The sequence below is a fragment of the Dicentrarchus labrax genome, unplaced genomic scaffold, assembly GCF_905237075.1.
Source record: "Dicentrarchus labrax unplaced genomic scaffold, dlabrax2021, whole genome shotgun sequence".
NCBI classification, from domain to species: Eukaryota; Metazoa; Chordata; class Actinopteri; family Moronidae; genus Dicentrarchus; species Dicentrarchus labrax.
The window spans coordinates 14,992,354-15,020,242 of NW_026136703.1; the positions used below are offsets into that span (position 1 = coordinate 14,992,354).

The 27,889-nt window shown below is 38.1% G+C and overlaps 2 protein-coding genes across 4 annotated transcripts in view; one reads left to right on the plus strand and one right to left on the minus strand.

Moving 5' to 3' along the window:
- Positions 1–27,889, minus strand: part of fancm (FA complementation group M) — a 40,168-nt gene that overhangs the window by 8,516 nt on the left and 3,763 nt on the right. For 2 of the 3 annotated variants that reach the window (XM_051381274.1, XM_051381266.1), the window contains exons 5-13: positions 11,311–11,442; positions 10,602–10,734; positions 10,329–10,421; positions 10,024–10,128; positions 9,535–9,707; positions 8,560–8,766; positions 8,194–8,434; positions 7,947–8,095; positions 7,150–7,314 (exon numbers count right to left, since the gene is read on the minus strand). In XM_051381274.1, the coding sequence (XP_051237234.1) occupies positions 7,150–7,314; positions 7,947–8,095; positions 8,194–8,434; positions 8,560–8,766; positions 9,535–9,707; positions 10,024–10,128; positions 10,329–10,421; positions 10,602–10,734; positions 11,311–11,442 (1,398 nt within the window). Of the gene's footprint in view, positions 1–7,149; positions 7,315–7,946; positions 8,096–8,193; positions 8,435–8,559; positions 8,767–9,534; positions 9,708–10,023; positions 10,129–10,328; positions 10,422–10,601; positions 10,735–11,310; positions 11,443–13,504; positions 13,611–27,889 lie in introns of those variants that run through there. The other variant, XM_051381283.1, reaches the window with a different exon arrangement.
- Positions 18,762–27,511, plus strand: soul3 (heme-binding protein soul3). The gene is made up of 5 exons (XM_051381350.1): positions 18,762–19,343; positions 23,357–23,451; positions 24,719–24,860; positions 25,011–25,194; positions 25,387–27,511. Exons 1-5 carry the CDS (start codon positions 19,106–19,108, stop codon positions 25,556–25,558), a joined length of 831 nt encoding a protein of 276 aa, XP_051237310.1. The 5' UTR covers positions 18,762–19,105; the 3' UTR covers positions 25,559–27,511.

Sequence of the window (27,889 nt, forward strand, 5' to 3'; positions counted from 1 at the left end):
AACTAAAACCTCACCATGTTAAACGGAAGTAACTTAGAAAACTATCACTTATTTATTCTAATAAGTGGCCCTAATATTCCATAATATTAAAATAAGACTAAGAGTCTACAGCAGGGCTGCCAGACTGGGGCCCGTGGGCCAAAGTTGACCCACCATAAGGTTTAATTTGGACCTCCAGATGTTTATGTTTATGTTAATATTAAATTGCTGTTTTATTTATTAAGAGGTAAAAAAATGCTCTTCAAATAAGCAGGATTCCTAATAATTTTTCATAATCTGAGCAGAGTGGACAGAGTCACAATTTGCACAGGAAATCAGTCAATTAAGGGAATTTGGGATCAATTTTGGATTTTAATAATACAATACAATAGATGTTTGCTTTTGGCCCATGACCCACTATTACGTTTCAGTTTTGGTCCTCCAAGGGGAAAAGTTTGGGCACCCCTGGTCTACAGACATGCAAGCAGCTCTGTGAGACTACAGAGGCACAGGGGTGCTGTGAGCTAAATGCGTGTGTCAGCATGCATGCTCACAATGGTAATGCTAACATGTTGATGCTTAGTAAGAATCTATAAATTACATCTGAGGGTGATGGGAATGTCATAAGTTTTGTAGGTATTTAGTCACAAACTCAAGTACTATACAAAGTAAAATTTTGACTTGTTGGTAGCGCTAGATGAAAAGTTAAAATATCAAAGTGATTACAATTCATCCTGAGGGGGGCATGAATGTATGTACACACTTTCCTGACAATCCATCCAATAGCTGTTGAGATATTTCAGTCTGGTTGTCGGTTTGACATTTTGAAAGCAACAAGGATGTTTACGGATTATTTTTAAAATGTTTTATTTACTTTTAATTAATTGTGCAGCTGGACTCATTAGGTGGTTTTGTAATATTGATTTATTGCAGGAAAAGTGTTCCTGTCCTCTTTATGTGGCATGAATTGAATGAACTAATACATTTCAAGTGTTGATCAGTAGGTTTCTACTTTAAGAGCTGGTGCCGGTATGAAGCGTAGTGTGTGTCATCAGCGGTTTTTATTGTTCACTTGTTCACCCATCTATCACACTTCTAATCAACGCGCTATTGTGGTCCACTTGCCAACATACTTATGAGAAAAAAATCTTTTGCAATGTTCAGTATGTACCAGAGGGATACAGAAGAAGGTCAGTGAACACTGTATGTGAGACTTGTTATTGTGCATTATTGTGTATGCTAGGACTTACTGGGACACTTAATAATGGAACGTAGTTAATGTTATTAAATCGATGAAGATGAAGATACTTATTGTGTGTGAGATTCATTCTGGGAAACAAGGAAACATTAAGTGGCAGTAGGCCATTATAAAGGCTGTAAAACATACAATATATATTAGCAATGTTGTGTTTACGACTAAAGACATATGTAATCTAAACAACTAAGCAAGCAGCCCTTTCATTAAACTTGTCTTACGTTCTACTTTGATATCTCAAGAAGAACTTTGTGTGCTGTTTACTGTAAAAAGCTAACAAAAGTATAATATCAACATCTGAACAATTATTTCTTTACACTGTGAACTACTTCCCTTAATGCTTTAATTAGACAACAGCTGGAGGTAAACATTGAGCAGCCTGCAGGCGTTATGATCTGTGCAGCGAGAGCATGAAAGACACTTCTCAATGAGGGTGGAATACTTCCGACAAGCGAGGCTTTCCATTGAAAACATGTAATCTAATTGGTCCGGAACTGAAGACAATACAAATACTTTCAATGGTGTTTCCCTGTTGAAAAAAACAGAACAAACAATAGAAGCTGACGGAGGTTAATGTCGTCGAATCATGTTACAACAAAATCTGATGGAAAAGAAAACTATTTAACAGCTATAATATTTTAAAAACTAACACATTCTACTGGAAATAGGATTGATATGTAAATAAATAAGGGAGAAATTAAAAAAAAGAAATGTATGTCAAATAAAAGAAAGATGTTCTTAAATATAAGGGTGTTTCTAAATTTAGGTGTGGATGAAAAAGAGTCTAAGTTATAAAGCAGGAGATGAATAATTATTGAGTGAGAAGATTTTATTATATTTTTAACCATTTAAATTACTGGCATTCACATATAATATTGACAAATAAAAATATCAGAAAAATTGTGGTTTTCTTAGCTGATCACAACAGACCTGTTTACAGCTGTATTTAGTTTTGAACATAATTTAAAAATGCATTATTTACTAATCATTTAAAGTCCCGATCAATATTTTCTCACCATTTAAATGACTGGATACTCGCATATAAAATTGAAAGATTTGGATTTCTCAGTTTCATAATCATCATAATCATAATAAAAAATAAAGGCCGGTTTATGTATGTGTTTACATTTTACTAATCAACTTTAAAAAATATATTTATTAATAATTTTACATCCCAATCAATCAAAAAGTAAATGACTATCATAATCACACAGAAAATTAGGTTTATTCGAAAAAAATTAGGGTACTATTTATGTTGTAGGTTTAAACCTGTGTTTACAATAATTACAAAAGTAAACAAGGTTTTAACAGTATAATAAAATATAACTTCCCATTCATTCATTCTCTGCATTTGACCCATCTGAAGTACTGGGAGCAGTGGGCAGCCCATTTTCCGTGCCAGCGAACCAACTCCAGTAACAGTAATAGTCAATCAGTTTTGGAGAGATGGCAGTTTCTACAGGTGTAAATAATAAAACGAATGATTTCAGTGAGTCCTAGTATTGTGCATGCTAGCTCTCTGTCACACTGTCATAACTTACTGGGACACTTGAATAGAATGTTCGTTAATGTTACTGCTAACACCTGGGCCTTTTCACCTGTGTGACGGGTTCCAAATGAACAACTGGAATATCAAGTAAAACTGAAATCACAGCTACGACAAGCATACATGAACAACAGGTCTCAACAGAAAGACTGTTTACTGACATAACCTGACCTTGTGGTGTAACTGTACTGCAGTTAGTGTTATTGTAATATTGTAAGAGTACAGCCCTAAATCAGAGAAGTAAATCATAGTTGTTGTTTTTTTGAGGGTAATCCATCTTCCTTAAATCCTTAAAACTCCTGTATCCCTCGGACACAGCTTTGCTCATAGCTGTCCACTTTGCACAAAGACCAAGGCCACAGCACGTCCTTTAAACGTCACAATCACCATGGAAAATGGAACAAAGGCTTTTAGGTATTCAAGGATTCACTGAGGGAATGTGTCATCATTTTCCTCCTTCAGAGATACATTTTAAAATCTCCTTTCTTGTGAGTTTTACCACCCTTTCTCGACACACTCGAAATTGATTCACACAAGATTAACCGTAACCCCTGGCGCACAATTAATTATGGATCAGATTAAGGCTCTGGATCTAGAGATGCCACAGACTGAAATAAAGTTGATGACGAGGGTAAAGAGAGCACTGCAAAGGCTGGAAGGGTCAGAGGGTTTGTGTTGTCTCAGACTGCATGATGAAGGAAGCAGCAAAGTGGAAACCCCTCTTTGTTGATCATCTCATTGCACTACAATAACCATACAAATTTGCTGCTCATGAACACGCACAAAGAATGCAGCATCCATATTAATCCGGCTGCATGACTTTGTTTCCAAACATGGTACGGCTCAAACCGTTAGAGGCTGATCGACAGACCAACACCTACGAAACATTCTCAGTGTAGGACTTTTACTTTATGTTTACAGTGTGGTATTGTTTCTTTTAATTAATTCAGAATCTGAATAATTCATCCAACACTGATGATACAAAAAAGAAAAAGTACATCTGAACACGTATAAAAAAGGCACTAGAGAGTACGAGGCTTTCAAAAAGCTACTTCTGACGTCAGCCAGTTATACTAGATGTGCAACAATGTCAAGCTTGAATATGTCCAAATGTCGACACAACACTTATACTAGAAGCTCTCAAAAATATGATTTTGTTACCAAAATAAATGTATCATAAGAAATAAAAAATATTAATAATAAATAAAGATTCTGTCTTCATAGTTTCTGGCAAATTAATACATTTTTCAAATAAACAATTAATTCTATAATTGAAGCAAAATAGCGTATTAAATGCAGTCACGTACTTAAAGGTATAAGTTACTGGAACTATCTTGCACGCAAAACGAGTCAATCAAACTTAAACTATCCTACATGAAATAACAAATCATACATACTAATAATCAGTAATATGTGAATAATAACTCTGTAATTTACTCCCACTTTAAATATTTTTTTAAACGGTTTTGTGTTTGTTTGTTTTGTTTGTTTTGCATCTGTTTTTTGATCTCCCGCTCTCCCCTACCACAGCCTAGTACGCTATACATGTAGGTCATCACGGCCCGACCTACTTCCAACATCCTGGCTTTATGTAACAGTTCAGAGAAGCGTTACATAATCGCAGGAGAGGAGGCCTGCATGCCTGCCTGTGTCTCCTCGTCATAAAAGAGAAAAAAGCAGCGCAAAGAAAGGCACAGCATGGTTTTGAACTCGGCCAGACAGAAAAATTGCCTCAAATAAGACGAATGGCTTCTAGAGTGCAAGGCTGTTAGTGAGAGGGAGGGGGAGGGTCCATGTGGGCTAGGTTTAAAAGAAAAATAAAGTGGGGAATTTCATTTAGGTGCTTCATTTTTTGCTCTTCCTCTGATGTTTCTGGAGAAAAGGGTCAGAAGGCCTCTCTGCAACTTCAGGCCAAGAAAGTAAGCCATGGCTGACGTTATCCCTCCCAGAGTGAAGATGAGCGTAGATCAACAGCAACAGGCTGCTTGTGTGTCAACGGAAACACATCTGTTTGCACAAAGCGTGGATGTCTACTGTATGTAGGCTGTAAATAATGAAATTCATCGTCACAACAGTAAAATAGTTTATGACGGTAAATTTGTCAAATTAAAGGGGAAACACTGCAACGCTGGGCTGCACAAATATGTTTTATGAACATGTTTAAAATTTTGTACTGAAAAACATATTTGTGGGTTAAGAAAAACGGAAATGAATTAAAACAGACTTGCTTATTTAATCAAAAAACATTTTTTCCTAGAAATGTTGAATAAATTATAATAGTAAATTAATTTGGAAGAAAGTTAAACTATGGCTCATGTTTTTTTCATTTTGGCAGATCCGGATCCAGGTTTGGTCCCAGGAAACTCTCTCTATGTTTGTCTTTTAATTTACTACAGCGCTCACTTGAATGGAATAATTTATGCACAACTTGATGCAGACGTAGATTAAACATGTCTAAACAGTTACAATGATTAAAATAACAGATTTAGAAGATGTGCAGCTTTAGTGAAAGTGGTGTGATGTGACTAACTACACTTACTCAAGTACTGTATTTATGTTTAATCTTACGGGACTTATACTTAACTGTGTTTCCATTTTAACCTACTTTATACTTCTACTTCACTAAATTTCAGGTATAAATATTGTACTTTTTTTTGACAGCTGTATTTACTTGATGCTTTTCAGATTGAGATTTTACATTTAAAACAAATATGCGATTAGTTTATAAAATGATGCATTGTTACAGATGAAATTATCCAACAGTATATATTGTGAGTAATAGCAGCTTTACCTCCACAAGCAACAACAAAAAAATGCATCAGTAATATATTATGTATAATAATACAACACTGACAAAGATCATTGTGCTTGTTTTGATACTTAAAGTACATTTTTAAGATAATACTTGAAGGACTCATGAAAGTAAAAGATCTGAATACATCTTCCACCATTACTTAAAGGAGGTACAGTAATATATGTCATCTCTGAGTGCTGTTAAGTGTTATGGAATAATTTACTGTATATGAAATATACATGCAGCTACACTTGCTAAAGGTAGGTAGGTAGGTAGGTAGGTAGATTGGTTGGTATTTAATTGATCCTCGAGGTTGAAATGAAGGCTTTACAGCCAAGCCACTTCACTAATTAGGGTTCAGGTTTATGTAATTTGTCTTCCACATACTGTTTTGTTTGTTTTTACTTTTGGAGACTAAATAATGTCATACATGGCAGTTTCTACAGGTGTAGTTTTTTTTTTTTTTTCCCACATTTGGGTCAGATCAATGGTTTAAACTGACATTATCCTTTGTCTGCTGGGGTTCCTCATGACCTGCATTCATCCTGAAGGTGTGTGAGACATTAGCTGCCATCTTGTGCTGTAATCCAGTTTTGTTTTTACAGGTGGGATAATTTTTTCCTTCCCATGTATGGTCAAAACTGACAATGCGGGGGGGAGTAATAAGAGCCCACTTGTTAGTTTTAGCCAATAGTCAGTTTTATCGTAATCTCTGACCCAATTTCAAGGATTTGGACAAATTCAGGGGTGTTATCGATGGCATAATCTTATGAAATGGCAGATGGTTAGAACAGGAGGCCTGGAACACTCTTAGAACAGACATTTGGAAGTGATATGGTGTGTAACGGGAAGGGGATTGGCAAAATGTAAACAAGGTCAAAAAGAGTAATGGGAGTAGTTCAATTACATGTCTGATACTGCTTGTTAAACCACATCGTAGCAACAGTGCCGTTTTTGGGTCTGAAACATTCTGTACATTCATCGTGATGACAACTGTTTTGTGACTAGTTCTAATAGATCTGATGACCTCTGTGATATGACTGATCCTTTCAAGCTACCAGAAAAACAAAATTTGCTACCAATTAGCAGCTTAGACTATGAACTACACTATGCTACTAAGTCAGGAAAGAGTGACATCAAAGTCTAATCTAATTTGAGAGGAATAATAAAAGAGGAAAAACAGCCTGGACAACTACTGTTGATTATAAATGAACATTAAATTAAAAAAAACAGCACAGTAAAACCACAATTACACCATGGAGCCTGTTTATAATGCCAGGAATTTGCCTTCCAGGTCAAAGCCATGAATGTAGTAACTCACAATCGCGTGTTTGCATGCGACTCAGCTGACTCCCTTCAGCCTGCTGAATTTATAAAGTTTGCTCTTCTCTCGCATAAACACACAATACTGTCTCTCTTTTATGAAACAAGGCAACGCTCATGTAAGATGTTTGAGGTTTAGTTTTCCTTCTTCATCCCAGAGATTGGGACTACATTAGCTTATATTTGACCAGAGATTTGGCTCAGAGAATCAATACACAGCATTATTATCATACATTAACACCCTGTTCTCACCTCATTTTCCTCTCTCATGCCATCTATGAGCTCCATCACCTTAATGTAGTGGTGGCAGCGGAGGGAATGATTAACAACATGGGTAGGAAGTGCTTTATGCTGCCAGTGTCTCCATTCCCACAAAGACAGCTCTCTGGATGGTGGTCCGCTTTTAGAAAATTCCTCCTTTGGGACATAAAATTACATGAATATATTAAGAAAATAACAAAAAAATATATTTTTTTATAATAAATAGCAAAATAGTAACACTATATTCAACCAGTAAAAAAAAAAGACACATAGGAAGGAATATAGCAAGGTTCATATTATTTTTTTTTACACATAACTAAGATTTAGCCACCTGAAATCACAGAAACTGTCAAAAACAGGAGCCAGTGCAGAATTGCACTTAGATGCTGTACCATTAATGACTCCAAATAATATCTATATTCTTATGATCTATAGAGATCAATTCAAAATATCTAAATTTCATTTCACTATCATTTTTTTCTGCAAAATGTTATGGAGTCAGTTCAATTAATTAATTTTATTAAAATATATTACAGTTTTGACTGACAGGAGTCTTAGTCAATCATTTCAGTAACTTCTTTGTAAACTATATTATATTATATTATTATTATTATAATATAATATTATTATATATTAATACTTTTAATGGATTATTTCCTTATTAAATGTCTTCAGTATACCGGCCTCAAAATGGGCACTTTATCTTCATTTACATTGTCTTTCACTGTCTGGTACTTTTCAGACCTGCACAGGAAACAAACAAACAAAGACAGAAAAAAGAAAGAAACCTGAGGTGGTAGATCACTGGGTAGGGACATGAAGTGTGACTGTTTCAGGGTTGGATGAGCTTCATCCTCCTCCAGCCTCATGGTGGACGCCCAGAGGGAATATTCAGTGCTGCTCAGAAACCCATCTGTCGTTGCACCGCCCTGCCGAACTACCACATCAGACACACACAAACTCTGAAATCCAGTTTCTTTAATAAAATAATCTCCAGTTTGAATAACCACAATCTCCTCGTGCTGCATCACTCACTCAGGTTTTGAGGGTGGATGAGTGAGGCCCGTCCCTCAGAGTGGGATCGTCGACCCCTGACAGACCGCCTGCTGCTCTCCTGGTGGTCAAACTGGCCACAGGTAATATGCATCTTATGCAGGGTGGGGTTCACCCCCTCGGGCAGCATGCGAGGACTGTTAGGATACATGTGGAACCCGTTCCTGTTGCCGATAATAGACTTGTGCACACTGCGCTTGTTGCTCTGGCTCTGGTTGTACGTCTGAGGAACACAAAGGTTAGAAGTTTGGTATAAGGGGTTTTGTGGATGCGTGTGGGGTTAATCAGCTCTGAGAATTTAGCGGAGCATCAAACCTTTAATTTGAGGGTCCATGGCTCAACACTCACCTTCTCCTCGCGTCCCTCAGCCAGGATGACAACAATGCGTCCCTGCCGCTTACGTCCAGTACGTCCCATTCGCTGCACCAGGCGGATGGGGTTCTTCTGGGCATCGAAGCAAACAATGAGGTCCACCTCTCCGATATCCAGCCCCTCCTCCCCCACACAGGTCGACACCAGCGTGTTGAAGCCTCCCTGACGGAACCTGTGCACCACCTATAACACACACATGAACAGCACAAACCCAGCTATACACAGTAAAAGTATTCAAATCTGTATCTTTATCTAAACTCATGTGTCTGGTATGTGAATATGTATCTGTGCTAGCTCCTTAAATTGAAGCCATTGTGTGCAGGACACACTGTACATTTACATCATGAATACTGCATTATCATTTAGAGGAAATGGCACAGACTGTCTGCAGAGTAATTTCAGTGCTAGGCAACCAGCAGTTAAATCAATGCAACGGCCGTCACACCCTTTTTTGTTGTTTGTCTTACATGGTACACTTCTACAGTGCCATAAATGACAGCATTCAACTTGAGAATATCCCCAACAAGGACAAAGAGAGACAGAAGTTTAACTTAAATCCCCAGATGAAGGATGAACAGTAGACTCTTTACTCTCTGTTAAAGGATTGTGACATATATACAAATAGTATTTTAATTTCTTCTCTCACACCATTGACCGCCCTCTGATCGCCTACCACATTACTGAACAAGCTCAAACTTTATATATTATACTCAACTTTAGTAAGTTCAATTCATCATCATTTATCATTTATGTAATTCATTGAAGTTTAAATTTAAGTTTTGACACTCTCCCCTTTAAGGCTCATTTTCAGCTTGATGTAGGCTTTTAATAAGCTTTTCTTGACAATTTTGCAACTATATTCCCTTTTTATATTTCTTAATTTACTATATATTCCTGATCTTACTGTAAATCTGCCCTTTGATAAATAAAAAAAAGGCATATAGTTTGTACCTCCAGTTGCTCCTTTTGGGTGAAGCCTTTGACTCCCTTCCCTGCTGAGGCCTGGCCCATAAAGGTCATGACCCTTATCAGAGGAGCATGGCGGTTCAACATTGCTGCAATCTCCTGTACGCTCTCACGGAACGATGAAAAGATCATCACACGCGTGCTTACTTCTTGAGGACCTGAACCCGGACATTAATGAGACAGAAGAGAAACAGTAACCATGAGCGTATTTCTTACAGTACTTTAAAAAATAATGTCTCTTTGTTCTGTGAAGTGTAAACATGATCCAAAATCATAAGGTTTTAAACATTGTTTGGACACAATCGCTAAAAACGCAATAAGACTCCAATGTTACGTCATTGGAGTCTTGAACTGCTAGATGTTCTCTCTTTGCTGTAGATAGAACATAGAGAGAATTATAGATCTCAGCTTGAACTCAGAACAATCATTTCACATATGAGTCACAGCATAGCACAGCTATAATAAGAAAATCACCATTATTGTCTCCTGAGCTCTGAGCCCACAGTCTGAAATGCTGCACCACCACTTCCTCCAGTTTCTCCAGTTTGGGGTGACTGTAAATGAACGGCTCATCTTGACCTAGGAGTATTAATCATAAAGGATTTTAGTGTATTTATGTATTCTTTAGCTATATTTTAAATTACTTTGTAAAATGAGGCATTCTGTTTCTAAATTGGAAAAAAGTGGTATCAAGATACCTCTCATCAAAATGCCACATTCAACTACGTAAGAAAGCCTCAGAAATGTGACTGATACGATATGAATGAGTGCTCAGGTACCCGCTGATGGCTTCACAAACATTGCTTCAAGCTCATGGTAAAGGTCTATAAAGGTGGGAGTCCTCTGCAGCTCATTCCTGGCCCTGGACATCTCTGAATCAAACAAAGCATGGAGAGTCAATATCACATGACACATTATTTAGTGTACATACACTGATGGACAATGCTGGGAGTGAGGGTGAGTGGAATTATGTTCTCTAATGCAGCAAAGCCTTTACTCTGTGGATAAAGTGCAACTAAATACACTGAAAGCCTGAGGGTAAGGTGAGTGACCTCTGGATCCGTCCATGATTCCCTGGATGTAAAAGAATAGCGATCGGAGCCCCATCTGCATCAGCAGCTCGTAGCCATGGTACAGGCTGATACAAAGGGCGAAGTCGCCCTCCAGCATTCCCTGCTGCGGACCCTGTAGAGAGCAGGAGAGCATGTGAGTCCACAAGACCATTGTAAACACCAGTAAAAAAAATGATTAAGAAAGGCATCAAATAAATCAAATTAAATCAAAATAAAAGGTTGTGGGCTTTATGTATATGAACTGTTGCATTAACTACATTTCAAAATACATCAATGCATTACTGTCATTTGCAAATGAAACCTCATTAACAAAAATAATGCATTAACCTCATTTCTAAAATAGTATTTAAAATTGTAGTGTTATGTAATGCACACCCACTAAATATAAACACTGATGCTTCATTCAGGTAGCCATGCTTATTCTCGCTTGGACAGAAAATCCATAAATTTTCCTTCAACTACCAGACAATGCTCTAAAAGAAAATACAGTAAAAATCAAATTATCTAAATGAATCATATTTAGAAAGCGTCTAGATCTCACTGCGTGATTGATTATTTTCTACAGCCTTGGGCACATCTTTATGGGGCATGCATATGAACATGTAATATCATATAATGTAAAACTGCATTCTATAGCATTTATATTTCACACAAACAGCACCAATTTTAAATAAAGCAGAGTCCGTGCCTTGATGTTTGGTGGTGGGTTCTTGCGGAACTGGTCCCTGGCGAGGATGAGCTGGTATTTGCCGAGAGTCCGCAGGTCTTTGTGTGCCATCACCCGGTTCTGGACCAGACGAGACATGAATTTCTCCAGCACCTGGCAGGAAGAGTAACAAACAAACAAACAAAATAATAAGCCATTTCTTGTGTTAAGGGATAATGCATCAGACTGACTAGCTAGCACTGTACTGACACAAAGCTGGAAAGTACAGACAGACAGACAGACAGACAGACAGACAGACAGACAGCACACACACACACACACACACGTTACCTCTCTTACCAAACAGACTGAATGGAAGTCTTACTTTAACAACAGACACAGAACATTCAAATATGCTGGATTCTTTCTACCTTCTGTCCTCATTTCCTTATAATGGGAAGAGAGATCAAACTAGTTTTTCAAACAGACAATTTTAACAATATCTATTCATCCTCACGACTGCAGATAATGGGAGGATGGGTCATTACAATTTCAATTTCAGCTGTGTGGAACAAACTGCTCTAGAAACTGAAAAGGATGAAAGGATGCCCTGAAAGAAGCCCTTTGGAATCAATTGGTAGACATTTTTTGTTGTTGTTGTTGTAACAGATGAGAGGCAATTTACTTGTTTCGATTTGTGAATGGGGCTTGTGTTACGAAGTGGAAACAAAGCTTAATTGTAATATGATGTGTAAGTAGGCCAAATGATGTCAGCTTATGTTTATACAAATCTCACATTTTCCCCCCATTCATAGTTTTGTAACAAAATAGTTTTATATTACAGGATATACTCAAATTTTGAATATATTTTCTATGAATTATATTTCAATACAAATATATTTTCTATAGTAGTTTTAAAAGCACCTCGACAGTCATCACTGGGATAACAGGTGATGATAATTTTCGAGCATATACTTTAAGATGCACACATACATTACATAAAAAATATTCTTCCCAAAACACTTTGACCTTGTTATTATTATTTTTTTTTATAGATGTTATTTTATTTTACAATTAAGCATCACAGTCAACAAGAATCCCAAACCCTTCACTGCTACATGTGACACAAAAAAGAAATAAAAGGAGAACGAAAGAAGGAAAATAAAAAATATGTTGTTTGCCACTATTCAATCTGGCTTGAGATATATTTTATAATATACATTTTATAATCACATCGGAACTGGAACAACAAGTAATCATGCAGTAATTATAAAACAATTGAAATTTCCTCTTCATGTAGGGACTGAGCTATTCACCCAATTTCCGCGAAACCTCAGCCTGCTTCTCTGAGGTGAAATGCGAGTGCACTTCATACAGCTTACAAAGACAAAACCAAAGGGTTAAATAACAACCCATAATTCCCCCCGACCTTTCAGAAAACATCAACAGCTCTATCACCCAGTCCTAAACCTTTTATTATGAGACCGTAAGGAGGTCAGACCATATGGTTAGGGATTGTGCTTCATCACATATGATATGGCTTAAACTTGAAAACAGTGACTTAACAGGTGATTGCTGAAGAAGATCTATTGAGAAAATGAGGAGTATGGTAAAAGTGTGTGCAGTGGAGAGAGATTACAAGAGTTTAGAGTATGGGGCAGAAAAGAGGATTATTTGACCAAAAGGTTGAGTTTTTAAAAAAATAAATTCCTTCTATTAATTATGCCTGAAAAGCACACTACTATTATTCCCCGTGCTTAATATTTTTATTATTCTTCTGTACGTTTTTCGGTTGACTACCCCCGCCGCAGTTTTGGTCGCACATACACAAAAATGTACCAAGACATGCAGCTCAGTGGGGACATTAGTGCTATGACTTTTCTAAGCGTTTCGCCAAATAGTTTGCAGACAAATCCCCAAAAACCGGGCCAGAAAATGAATGGGTGTGTATTGGTAGAATGCTCGCAACTAGAGTGTGTGACATTAGAAAAATTTGTCAAATGTCACTGTACAGAAATAATTTATAAATAGAAACGTAGGTAAATCTGTTGGGGTCGCAGTGATAACACTGTTGAAGCTGTCAGACAAATAGCTTTGGCGGAAAACGCACTGATGCGCCAGCAACACCTTCTCTCAACCCCATCTACTCCCATGTTAATTGGACAGAAGAAATTTTGAAAGGAGCTTGTTGCACCTGTTCTTCCTCAATCTCCCAAGGTCACATTTTTTAACTTACGCCACTGAAACTCTGCAGTCCTATGGTCAACAAGATGACGATGCTCACGGTCTTTTCGGTTTTCATTTCGGTCGTTCCTTGCCAATGGTTCGAGGGGGTTCATTTTGAGATTTTCTGTCTCTCTCAGGAGTTAGAGACTTAACTGCTGTGGCGTAGCCCTGGTTACCAAGACAACCAAAGAAAACACACACACACACACACACACACACACACACACACACACACACACACACACACACACACACACACACACACACACAATTTCCTTTTTCTAGTTCATCAGTACCGTGGGGGTAACAGAGAAATCATTACCTTTTAAATAAACCGCAATACTGAATGTAATAAAACAGATATTGGAAGTGCTGGTGAGAAATACTTTCAATGTGTAAGTAAATGCAGTTTATTCAGATGATTCAGTTATAGTAACATGGTAGAAAATGATGGACCACTGATGGGGAGGAGGTTTAATTGCATAATGCACTTCTAATGTAGCACCGGCTTCAGGAAAAGATAGGCCAGATGGGCCAGAAAATACTGTAGGTTTTTCAATAAATGTTACATAAGAGGAGAAAAATGGATGGAAACTCGGCTCCAACTTTATTCTCGACCATCAGCGGCAGATGCTACTAACAGCCAGGAAGGACCAGGTTGGATTTACAACACGTTGCTCATGTGAACTGAGAAATACCCTTGTCCGTAGTTTGATCACATTTGGTCTAGAAATCGTCTAAAATAATGATAAATGGCCATGACAAGTTACTAAGCCCAAAGCGATGTCTCCAGATGTGTTACAGCTAAAAATACTCGGACATGCTTTAACACTTGTCTTTGTTTATCACACTTTGGTGGCAGCTAGATTTTCTTCTTTCAGAATAGTAGTTACCCTTGTTACATGAATGGGTGATGAAAAAAGGAGAGGTGCAATTCAACCCTGTACCATAACAAGGACATGTGCCTAAGGATTATTTGATGAATTAGCATGAAATTTGGTGGACACAGTCCTGGTCTCCAGAGAATGACTCCTGATGACTTTGGTGATCCCATGACTTTCCAACTAGCACCACCAACTCAATTTCTACTTGTCCACTTGTCCGACAACACTGTAGGTTCGTGACAGGATTAAAGCTAACATAGTTAGAATGCTAGCATGCCAACTGCACACATTAACATTGATGTGTTGTTATTTATGGACCAATTTTTTAGGATAAAGGGGGACTGGATAAAACCAGTCTAACACATATACAGAGACAACCATACATGCTCACAATCGCTCGTACAGGGCAATTTTAAGTCACAAAATATAATGTAATCTAATTAACTAACACTGCATTTTAAATGTCCAGATGTTAACAAGCTACAGTAACAGTATGGATGCTGACAAGCTATATCAGCATGCAGTCAGGATGTTAATATTTAATAGTAATATGTAATATTCATATTACCACACTAATGTTGGCATGTTAGCATGCATAGCTGAAGTACAACTAAGACTGATCAAAGCATGACCAAGTCTAATATAGCCACTGTAGAGAGGATTCATCTTTTTTTTTTCAGATAACATTACGGCCTTTCCTCTAGCGCCACCGTTTGGCCAACTTAACTTCACAACTACTGGTAGGCATCTACGAGGAACAAAGTTGTTTCTACATTATTTTATCAATCCAAGTTATTTGTTTTCTGGTGTAGAGTATAATAATCACGGCCTCATTACTGTAGTCTTTAATCCTATTAATGTATTTGTGAGTTACAAGAATTTAGCTTGTAGTTCTGCAAACTTTTTGATTCTGAATCAGTGGTAATATGAGATCTTCTGTAGTGTGTAAACTATACACGCATGTCTGAGTGGTTGTGCGTGTCAGAGAGAAGCAGACAGCAATGAGAGAAAGGACCACAAGCTGGCTGCATCTCTCTCTTTCTAGTTAATTGAAAGGTGGAGCTCAATCAGGGAATGTGTACGCAGCCGTTTGGACCAGATTATGAGATTACAAAGAACCAGATTAGTGAGGTTGCTGTTTTTGTCTGGTTGGAATGTGGAGTGAAATGGCTCTAGTTCAAGCTTTCTGCGCTCTGGTCTGTACCTGTCCAATACTTGCACCTAAGGCTGCAACTAAGGATTAGATTCATTATAAATTAATTTGCTGATTTGTTTAGTCTATAAAACAATAGAAAGCAATGAAAAAAATGCCTATAACAATATCCTAGAGTACAAAGTGATGTCATTATTGTCTTGTTTTAAAAGTCCAAAGAAAGACAAAGGTATTGGCATTTAATGATGAAAACACAATTATTCATTATTCAATTATATTTTTCTGATTGAATAATCATTGCTTTACTTTTATCACATCATATGGCAAATTGATCCATCATCTTGCATGGCAGTTATTGTGCCATTAATCTATGTTTAACAGTTTGTTTATATACTTGTTTAGTTACTTGCATAGCATTTGTTCATTCATTCACAGGAATACATTAAATCTAAGAAGCGTGAAGTGCCCTACACTTTCTATATCTTTTGGTGCTGAATGGGAGTGAATCTGGCTGTTGCGTTATGACAAACCAGGGATTTATAAAAGCACATGAAAAACCTGTCACAATAACCAAGAAACAGATGGGAAATGTTAAATAATTAATGAGGGAGAAAGAAAACAATGGGAAGTGGAGAAAAAAGGAATGAGATTACTCCTTTGATAAAATGACACAATGATATATGATTAAAATATAATTATGTAACATCCAGTTTGACATTGATTTAAATGAACACCTTTGATACATAAATGGTGTATTGATGAAGGGGTAATTGAGTTCATATGGCAGTGGGGGATGCTTCTTATAAAAAAGGTTGGGAACCACTGCTGTACAGTATTAGAACAGGTAAGATGTTGTGAAGATCTTTACATTAATTTGAAGCAGAAAAGGCTTTAATGCTCAAAACAGAAACACAATCACTGTTCTTCAAAATAAAGGAAAACTGTTTCAGGCAATAACAGATGGAAGTAGGAGGTGGGGGGAGTAAAAGGGCGAAAAAGTCTTCCTAATCTCTTCCTAAAACACTACCATGAGCAATATCACAGAGAGGCTACCATTTCCTTTTGACTGTGGTCTCATTTGTTTACAGTTGTAATAATAGTAATGTATCTCAATTAAAATTATGGTGATACACTGATTTTCAAAATAGCATAAGATAAAGTAAGGGTCTCATAAAAACAGTAAAACAAATGTGAAGTGAATGTTAGATGTGGATTATCCACAAGGCTAGAAATACTATTAAGAGGAGAGGAGAGGAGAGGAGAGGAGAGGAGAGGAGAGGACGTGTGCCAGATGACAACATCGTTGATGGCAGCCTCACTGAGCATGCTCAGCTGGGGGGAAACAGTTGATTGGTTGAGGGGCATGGAGCTAAGTGACGTGGGGAATCAGTGAAAAAGCCAGTCTGTAGGCAGCTATTAATAACAGAACCTACACTAAACTGAACTCTCGCTCCTGCATGGAGGAACTTATTGATATATGTGTACGCATCTGTATGGTAAAGCTCGCCTCATCATCACGGATACTTATGAGGAGGCTCAAATGAAGGGTGGAAATTCCAATATGGTTAACAACGTGATAAATAATGAAACACTACTGTTGCTGTGAGGGTGCTCAATTAATTCTCAAGGGCTGTCACAAATCAAAATGCAATCACTGTGTGACTGTGAGTATTTATAAAGAGAAGACATAAGGTGTAGGTAGATAAATACTGAGGTCTACAGCCATGCAGGGAGCCTATTAGGTCTCCTTCCCGAGTGGAGTATTGTAAGGTTTGTGTATCAGAGTTTGCATGTGTGTATTATAGTTTCAATGAGACTCCCCCACAGACTATAGAGGATTATATAATGTCCTCTCTACGTGCGTGTTGAAGGGTGCAACATGGTGGTTGGCTGTTGCAGCGTCACAGATCAGAGGAAATCCTGCTTAGCCCGTGACCTAGTGCACAAGTTCAAGTTTGTTTATTATCTTTGCAAAGGGAAAGGTTTATTTACCATCAACCACGATAAAAAGCAAATTATTAAAATAATAAAATATGAAAAAACATGCACTAAAGGAAAGACCATGGGAGATAATTATTTTAAAAGCATTCCTCATCATCCCTCTTGTCTTCTAATGTCCACGTAGCTTATTGTGTATTGTGTATTTTACAGTATATTGCTATGGGGTCTGTATTCCCTCTCCTATTACACCTATGAAGATAGTCATGGCTGTACACACACTCGACCCACACCCTTCTGCCGCCTATCACCGGGTGTCCTGTTGTCAAGACCTTCATCAATTTCTTAAAGGGTTGGCATGTTAACAATCACATGTGTACGAGGAACCAGGTGTCACTGTTACAAACAGGGTGTTACACATAAATGAGCTAAAGCTGTCAAACCTGTGACTGAAGCCAAAAAGAGTGCGGCTTTAATTACAGTGCACATAGACAGTGAGAGGTAGGAAGTTCATCGTTATTTTTAATTGTGTGGACATGGATTTTTTTAATATAGTGATGTAATTTAAGATAAAAATGAGAAATAATTTTTTACATTGTAAAATTTTAAAAAAGACCTTCGAAAAGCACCCTACTATATAACACTAGACAAGACAAGGCAACTTTATTTGTATAGAGCGTCACAAACACAGGTGTATTTAAAATGATTCATATAAGGTGAAGAAATGCATTAGAACAACTTAGAACAAAGACATCAAAAACAATAAAATCAACTAAATAAAATAAAATTAGCTTTATATTAAAAAAAAGACCAGAAATACAGTTTCTAGTGCAAGAAAAATGTTAAAAATGAATGCCTACTTAATTTTTTTTACACATCCAGCTTCTCAAATAATAATATAATTTTGCTGCTTTTCTCTGCTAATAATTGTGAATTGAATATCTTTGTATTTATCGGAGGCAATTATAATACTTTGCAGTAATCACTATGTGTTATGGCTATAAATAATGATCATTAGTTTGCAGCTCAATGGGATGCAGCACACAATTAATGAGCAGCGGTGCGCACATGTGACAGTTATTAAGCAATAATAATCACTTGTAAACTACTGCTAACATGCTGTTCAAGAGGGTACCTTTGGTTATCGTTCCCACTTTGGCCCCCTCTGAGATTACCGTCTGTGTGTGTACCCCGGGTGGGGGGGGTCTCGGGTATTTATCATCTCGGGCAGCAGGAAGAGGAGGGGCTGTGTGAGCCCCGCAGCGTCACGTGGTCCGCCCCCCTCTCCTGTAAACACCGCGTTCACCTCCGGCTACAAAGAGAGGAGCGTCGCGCTGTTCCGCACAGTCGCGGCGGACGACTTGTTCCTTGTGTTGTTTTTTTTGTTTTTAAGCGAGTAGAAAAGTACACCCAGCAACTCGATTGACTCGGGTATAAGAATTGCGAATATGAATATAGCTAAATGTATCGAGGAAAGACTCCTAGTGGCTGTTTTGTCTGCCAGAAAGTAACGGTTGGTGTAATCTGGATAAGCGAGCCACACTTAACCGACACGAAGCTAAATTTAGCGGCAAATCAGACGTGATTTTCGGGTTGTTTTTTTGTACCCACGGTGTGGTAGTTTTTACAAGCAGAAATGGACCGAGGTGGCTGCCAAATGAATGGCGGCGGTGGTGGTGGTGGTGGAGGAAACCACACCGACCAACCCGGAATGATCACACTGGAGGACCTGGAGTCTTTCTCGGAAGACCAGCTGTCAGACTCGGGCAACGGCAGCCTCGAAGAAGAGGCAGAAATCATGGAGGAAGGCGACGACCGGCTGCTGCATTACTGGCAGGACGTAGCCCGGGGACACCAAGTGGAAGTTTCCGAAGGTAAAATAAATATTAAATAAAAACACCGAGACGTACAACGTTAGCTAACTTTAAAGGCTTTTGTTCCCTAGCCTCCTTCTTTGTGCACATACAATTTAACGTTTACAGACAAGTAAAAACAGCTTTGTTGACTTTAGTAGAGGTACTGGCTCAACTTCCTCAAGGCATACCACTATGTACATTGACCTAGTTTCCAGCGGGAGATAATAGTTCCAGCAAGGACAACTCGTTCCCTGTCCCTCAGGGCAGACACCCTTTCATAAAACTGGAGGTTTATCAAACAGGTTAATGCATTGTATGCAAAGCAGCAGGCGCACAGTCAAATGAGCATGGAGACAGACTGTTACAACAAGGTACAAGAGTTTCTGTGGGTCCCAGTAAGATGAGAAATAATTAAGTATCATCATTATTTTATGTTGCAAAATCAGAGTACACACTGCACTGTTGCACAGTGTTATTCTCAGATGAGTTTCTTTATCCCCCTTTTATATAACATAAGTCTGTTGTGAACCGCATGAAAACGTGGAGATCCTCTTAGTGGAAACAACTGGGAAAGTCCTCTGTCACTCTTAACACTGTTGCACAGAAAGCAAGAGATCACAAGTACAGTGAGTTGTTAGTAATATGCGTTGGATTTACATGCACAGTTTCACTCAGATGCATCAGGCATATATCGAATACCTGTCTCCTCTTGTAGGTTTGAATATTCTATTAAGACTGTGCAATATCATAGACATTATAATGATAACGATAATAGTATTACTGCAGAAGTATGGTCTGATACAAAAGCAGTAATAGTATGATCAATAATACGGTAATACTAGAATTTGTGATGTCTAGCAAGTAAGAAGAATAGAAAAAAAAAAAAAAAAAAAAAAAAAAATTTATTAAAAAATAAAATTAATTAATAAAAATTAAGCTTTGGCTTTAATGTTTATTCAGTGATTTGATTATTTCAACCTCAGGATGAAACAAACAAAAAAAAGCACTTAACGATAAACACACCGTTTACAGCTCCAGTCAACAAAGAGCTGCGTTATGTTGCTGCAACATGCAAAAAAATAGTCTAACAAATAAAATGGGCTGTAGTGATAAACACTGGGTGTTCCATACATTCATGAGTTTGTATTTACGTGTGTGTGATTTAATTGCAAGCTATCAGGAATGTGTTTAGGGCACTGAAGGTTGAACGGCTTTGCAAACCCTAAACTAGAAAGATGGCCTCCACAACACACTGCCTGGGTCTGACGTTAGCATGCCGCTGGGCAGTCCTGTCGTAGAATGAAACGTGCAAAGACTGAAGGTTTAAATTGGTTTTCACTGTCTGATTTGCCATTGGCAGTCTTTGTGTTTATTCTGAAGTGGTAACATGGCTTTTGAATAAATTAACAGTGTAACTGTTTATTATTGTAAATGTTTGTTGTGAAACCACATAAACAAAAAGGGGGAAAACTAAATAATTGATTTCCTGGGTTCATCTCCAAAGTCTATTCATAGTCCGACATTTTCTCTGGAAAACTGTCAGCAAATATATTTCAAAAGTAAATTTTTCTTCACTGATCGATTTTGTCGGCTTGTATTTACAAACCCAGACGTGGTGCTCAGCTAGAGACGACAAGAACAGCGGTTGTTTTGAACTCTGGAATCTTCCAAGTCGCTGCTAATCACAGATCTTGGATACACAGACCAGAACAATGGACCCATTGAGTTTAGCCTAGTCAACATTTTAATTCCAGATTCACAGCAATAAAGGCTATTTTCAAAACACACGTCAGATTTGTGTGTTTGTGCCTTGTAGGGGACAAAACATTAACAACCTCTTTATTGGTTCAACTTATGTTAATTAATACTCCTTAGCCAAGTACTATCAACATGCGAGGCCATTACCATTTGAACATATCATGAGCAGTTCAACCCAAGTGATTTTTTTTACCCACTTAAACCATAGAAACCATCTGGTTAGGCTGTTTGTCTAACTGGGTTCTCACTGAGAATCCAATAACAAAGACTGGCACATCCTCCTTCCTCTGCCCTCAGACCACAGCACTAATTGAGGACTTAGTGCAAAAACACTTGCTGGGGCTTTCTGACTCGGGGGGGATTAACTACCTTGCCTGTACTGCAAGCGAGGTTGCAACTGCTAAGTCCTATAGTATAATACTCTAGCTAAGGACACAGGCCAAGAGCACAGTAAACTCCTTTTCTCTAATTGGGATGGAGTCGGATGGACAGGGCTGAGGTGGGAGCTCTGCTTTTCTAGCAGATGGAGCAATTTGATTGGTTACATATAGAACTTGTTGCTAATTGTTTTTACAGCCCAGCCCTATGTCACAAAGAGATACCACCTATATTGTTTCAATGGTATCCAGGGCAACAAGTGTCATTGCAGCCTCCAGCAGACTGAGAGGCAGTGAACACAAATCAAGACCGGTCTATACTATTTTATATTTGACTCTAGCAGTGCAACCTGTCTGAACTCTACTATAGAAACCCTTTACAGTTTGTGGGGCTTGCATGCCTAATTTTCATGGAGGTCAGAGGAGTAGATACCATCAACTACTGGGGATACATGAAGGGCCTCCAGCTGGTAAACAAGATGGAATGATGTGTTTTTAACTTCACATCAGTGAACACCGAACTAAGAGTTAATGAACCAAATTGACCTCGTCTTAGTCACCCTTAATAATATTGACAATAATAAGTCCCTTAGCACACCCAAGAAACTAAAAACAAATTAAACAGCAGTGTTCTTGTGCCAAATGACACACATCCAACTCAACTGCACTCTGATCTTTCTACCACAATAATCTGATGTGACAATACTGACATTTTTCCTTTTTGTAAGTGTGTTTGAACAGATTTATGAAGACAAGCATGGTCTTGTTTCTGTGGTCTGTTCCCATCAATGTACAATACTACGATCATAGTGTTAATAATACAGACCAGTCAGCACATAAAACTTTCCCAGCAGTGTTATGCAAAGTTTATGATGACATGCAAAGACACGTGTCAAACAAGTGTGTGTGTTGATCATTCTACGACAGTGTTGTGCGGCTCTGGAGGTGCTGCCATAAAAACTGATGAGCAGTGGGTTAAGTTGGTTTGTTTTCTTCCCCTCCATGTCTCTCATATTGACACATATAAACTGGGAGAGAATATTTTACTGTCAACTATACATGGCCATTATCCATGCTGAGTCACTCTTCCTAATCAGTCATTTAGACTAGTGTTACCTTCATTTCATGAGATCCTGCTAAATGAGCCCACGCGCTCTCACATGCACACCAAACCACAGTAGTGTTCTTTGTCAAAGGATTGATTACCTAAATATCACATCTCTCTGACCCAGTTGTCCTCCATGATATTGATTGACAAAAAAGTCCCCTGTATTTGACAGTTCAACAATGGAACATAATTCCATTATTTAATCTGACAACATGGGCATTATCATAAAAGGCAATAGGTAAATGGTATAGCATACCTAGGTATGGCTAGGTATGCTCCAGTATTTCGAAAGCATTTGCCCGTGTTGTAGTTCCGCTCTGTTAATACTAGTCTATACCTGGCCCTGGGCAGCTTTAGTCAGTGTTCTCTCCATCAGCTCCAATAAACATTACACTCTGCGACATCCTGGCACAGTGCTCTGCCCATCTGGCAACCTTTTCTCACACAAACTACCAACACTGCCTGCAGGTTACTGGAAGTGAGTATGTTTTATACAGATTAGAGACAATAGACGGCAAGTGTTGATATGATCTGTGGAAAACAGTTGTATGGAAGTATATGTACTGTATGTATGCTACAAGTACATATGCTAGGCCACACTTAGCTTCTGCTTTAATACATTTTAATAACGATAACTTGCAGGCCAAATACACCTTGTATCAAGAAGAGGATCTAGTTAATGGCTAAAGAATAATATGCTGCCAAAGTTGATTGTTTTTACTCATGCAAACAGTACTTTATTTTCTGACCACGGGTTCAAACTGACCACGTATTTTGTCTGTTGACAGATATGGCAGAGCCCATTCAACAGCTAACCAGCAACAACCAAGGACGCAGTCACAGAGAACACATCCCCTTCACCCTCCTCGCACGCAAAGAGAAGGTATCAATCTGCCTTTTACTACTTTGACCACAACAAATCATCTATATACTTTCAGCCTGTGTAACCTGTCTCTCTATACATTTTCATTTTCTATATTAAGAGAAGAAAAAAACTATCAACCCAATCTTTGAAAAGTAGCAGCCAGAAACCTTCATCTACATGTTCACGAGGACAGTCAACTGCTGATGCAAGGACCTCATATTAATAGCAACATGTCCAAACTGGAGTAGCTGACAAAGACAACAAGGGTACAGAAATAACAACATTATGAGATTTAACATTTTACTGGAGGAACAGACTATTCCAGATCACTTTTCTCTGCCATTCCAGTTAAATTGGATTAAACTAGTTGTTGGTTAATTTTAGGTCAGATGTTGCCTTATATAAAAAATATATAAACACAACATCACATCATAAGCAGATCTTCTGTGTGAGTATGGGTCAGCTACTTATTTTCAACAAGATGATCGTGTCACCCAATACAGTAAGCCGCCTAAACTCCTTAGGGGGCCATATAAATAAAGAGGGCTAATTGGTTTAACTTGAGTTAATTAGTTCATTAAAACTTGGCTGGAGTCTCCGGTTAAACAAAGGACAATCATGGCACCCTATTCTTAGAGCAGGTTTCAGTCCCTTCAGAAGGACAGCACGTTTACAGTAAGCATACTTAGAACTGCAGGTCATATATATATATATATATATATATATATATATATATATATATTTACAAAGAAAAAAATATATTATTTTCATCACTGATTATATGTAAATATTTGTAAAAGCACTAATATACCTTGAGGTCATTAACAGTAGGTAAAATAATGTTTACTGACAGTATATAAAACGGATACAGCTGATTAAACAGGATAAAAATCACAGAGAAGCATTAGTAATAGATTACACCACCTCCCCATGTGTATGTGTATTCTGTCCAAAGGAGCTCTGTAAATGTGTCACACACTTGGAGTTTCATAAGACATGTCACTCGCTGAGTACACTTACAATGCCAAAACACTGTATGTCTTGAATGATTTTGATTGCAAGTAGCAGTTGTGTGGGATGTACTTCACACATTTGGTAGACAGCTTAGCTTTCCAGTCATTAGTCAGAACATTTTCTGGCATCAGTGCCATTCCCCAGTTATGATAGCACATGTTACAGAAGACAGTTTCATAAGAAGATGTCATTAAACTGTAGGACTACTCTATTTATAAAATAAAGTTGTAACACATTCTTCTCTTGTCTTTTGTCATCTGTGCTTTTTCAGTGTGGGGAGCTGTTGTATGAAAAACGCCAGTATGAAAAGGGCCACTGGGCTTGTATTACAATGCGAGAGGACACTTATGAGCAGAGCATCTGCTATGGTTTTATGAGGATAATGAGATACATCTGCCAGCAGAACTCCTTAGGTAAGTCCATGAGCAAGGGACCATTTAACACACAATCAGGTTCTTCTGTGTTAAATTCCCTGCCTTATCTTTCATTTGCTGATGATCTTCTCCAAGCCGCTTATTTTTCAAGCCTGAGCGGTAATAATTCCATTTCCTTTACATCTCTAGAAGACTACCTGGGCATGACGCTCCCTATCGTCACAGTGGTACGCACAGACGAGACCCACTCTGTGGTCTCCAATGACGTCACAGTGGCGTATTTCCTTCCTGCTGAGCATCAGGCCCAGCCCCCACAACCTACTGACAGTGAAATCGTCCTAGAGATCTGGCCCGCCACTACTGTATACACAAGGTGAGTAGAGAATGAAATAAAAATGACATGTTGTACTACTCCTAAATTAAATCCTTCTTTTTTTTTAGCACTAAAGAACAATGATGATGATCAGTAGTGGTAGAGTTAATGCTTGGCCTGTTTTTCCTGCTCGGGTTTAGGAAATAGAAATGTGATGCCTCATACTCATGCACCTCTTCCTGTTTCTTCCAGGCCCTTTACTGGTCCCACCAACGAAGTGACCATCATTGATCAGATCAACGCCCTGGCTGAGCTTCTGGACTCTCCCGGTGTGTGCGTCAACGACTCGTTCATCGTGGCCGGCTACACCAACCCCGCTCACAGCAATCGCCAGAATGAGATCTGGTTCCTAGAGCGACCCTGAGGGACGAGAGGATTATGCAGCGCTCCTATCTGTGACCCTTGAGCCTCATTAAGACTCCCTTGACACTGCCGCAGCCCAGCTACAGCCTTAGATGCAAGACCGTCTTTATTCACCACCTCTACCTAAAATTACCACCAGCCAAGCACACTCCAGATCCGTTGGGGCCTGTTCAGCCCTTACTTAACCCTCTGCAAATTTTCATACACTCTAATCTAGATAGATCCTCTTTCACTCATAAGAACTGAACTAAACCACTGCCATAATCTCATGGACACAGAGACCCAGATAGCATTCATCTCCTGCTCTTACATTGAGATAGCTAAAAAAAAAAACAGTTTGCCCTCTTGTTAAAAAATTTAAATAGTTTGAACTCTTAGCGCTCTGTGAACGCAGTGACCATTGAGTGCTGTCAGAAACATGCAACAGCCTGTCTTTACACAGCAGAAGCAGGTTCCCAGTAGACATGCAGCCTTATCTATATGCTCAATTTCTGTTTGTTGCACAGCTACAGTGTCTTGTTATGTGGGGTAAAGGTTAATGCACAACAGAAAAAAATATTTTCTCTGTCATTGTCTAGCTTGCTGAGGTGATTGCAACCGTCACTGTTGTATCACTGTTTCTTTATCTCTGCACTACATAATTCACTATATGTTACAAGTCACACTGCATAAAAAAACTGTTTTCATTCAACAACAAGTGCATCCAACATCCAGACCAGAACTGGAGACTTCAACCATAAATAAGCTCAACACAATAGGTGACACTAAACTTAGAAAACAAAAACCTATGAACATAATATGTTCATTGGTGTTTGTGCATGAATGTACAGCTACAGGGAGATGGATAAAACAAATGTCACACTTCTACAAACCAAACGCTGAAAAACTCATAGATTTTACTGCTGAATGACAATCATGAAGTACTTATATATTATATACATCTTTTTTTTTTTCTTAAGGCAAGTCAATGCATTCCTCATGTTTCATGTCCGTACACACAGGAATAGTTACCTCTGTACCTCTTTCTCCTTGCTACTCTGTGTCAATGTTATGAGTACGGATTCGCTCGTTCAAATACCACTGCTGCTGAGTAGAGACAACCAAGAAAACACATATGAGCACAGAGAATATCTCTACTGCGATTAGACTCTTTTTTGTTTTGTTTTAGAAAGCTAAATTCTGTTTGAGGTAAAACTGTTTTAATGTTCTATCACCAATCTAAAGAGAGTCTATTAAGTAAGAGTGAAAGAAATAGGTATGTTTATCTTCACTGTATTTTATGCAACATATACAAAGTGGTATACGTCAAACCAGCTACAGCTAGAGTTCACAGTAATGTAGGAACGTTTCTGCTATGAAAATGTACATTTACTGCTTCGGTGCCAGAGGAAGAAAACTGGAAGTGAACTAGCCAAATCATCACTGTGTGAGGCTTTCTATCAGGACAGGGGCATCCTGAAATGCCTAGGCGTGCAGATATTGAGGCCTATTAAATAAGTGTAAAATTAAGTGAAATTTTGTGCTCAAATTGTGAGAAAGTTGGTTTTATCTTATTTAATTAATCAAAGTTGTCATTTAAGAAAGTAAATATTTGGTTGGGATGGTTGCCGAGTATTAAAGCCAAGTAGTTTGGTTGACATCAAGACACCAAATCCAAAGAATTTATTTATCATTAAATGATTGTAGTCAATATTATACTCTATGACAACTGTAGTGTGTAAACACTTGCAAAGCCATTATACATGTGGGTTGGTTTTCCCTTTAAGAGCCTGGTTGTATGGGAACATAAAGTGTGATGATTTAACTTTTATTTCCTTTCTCTTTGCTTATTTTTTTTTTTTTTTTTGTGTGTTTTGCAAAAATGTGCTGTACTGTGAAAATTCAAGTGCAACAACAAGAGCTACTGTGGTTTTCTTTGTTCAATAAAAATGTGCTCGTGTCCTGTCTTTTGAAATGTACGGTACAGTTTTATTGCGTTTATATACACGATACACAAGTTCTACCGGGTGTTTCAGTAGATTATGTGTTGAGTCGTGGTATGGAGGAGCTCATGATAAATCTCATCCCTTGCTAAGGGCTATCTGAATTATTGTGAAAGAGCCTCACAGGCTTTTAAGGAATGATACGTGGAATATACATGTAGTTAATTTATATTCTCATTAAAGCAACAACTGAGCAGTTCTGTATGAGAGAAATACATTCCAGCTTCCAACTAAAATAAGACCTGCAAGACCAGTGTGTGAGGCTGGTTTTGCCTCTTCTGTTTGTACCAACCAACACATACTGTAAACCCACTACAGAATATCCCTAAAGGGTATTCCTTACTTTTTAT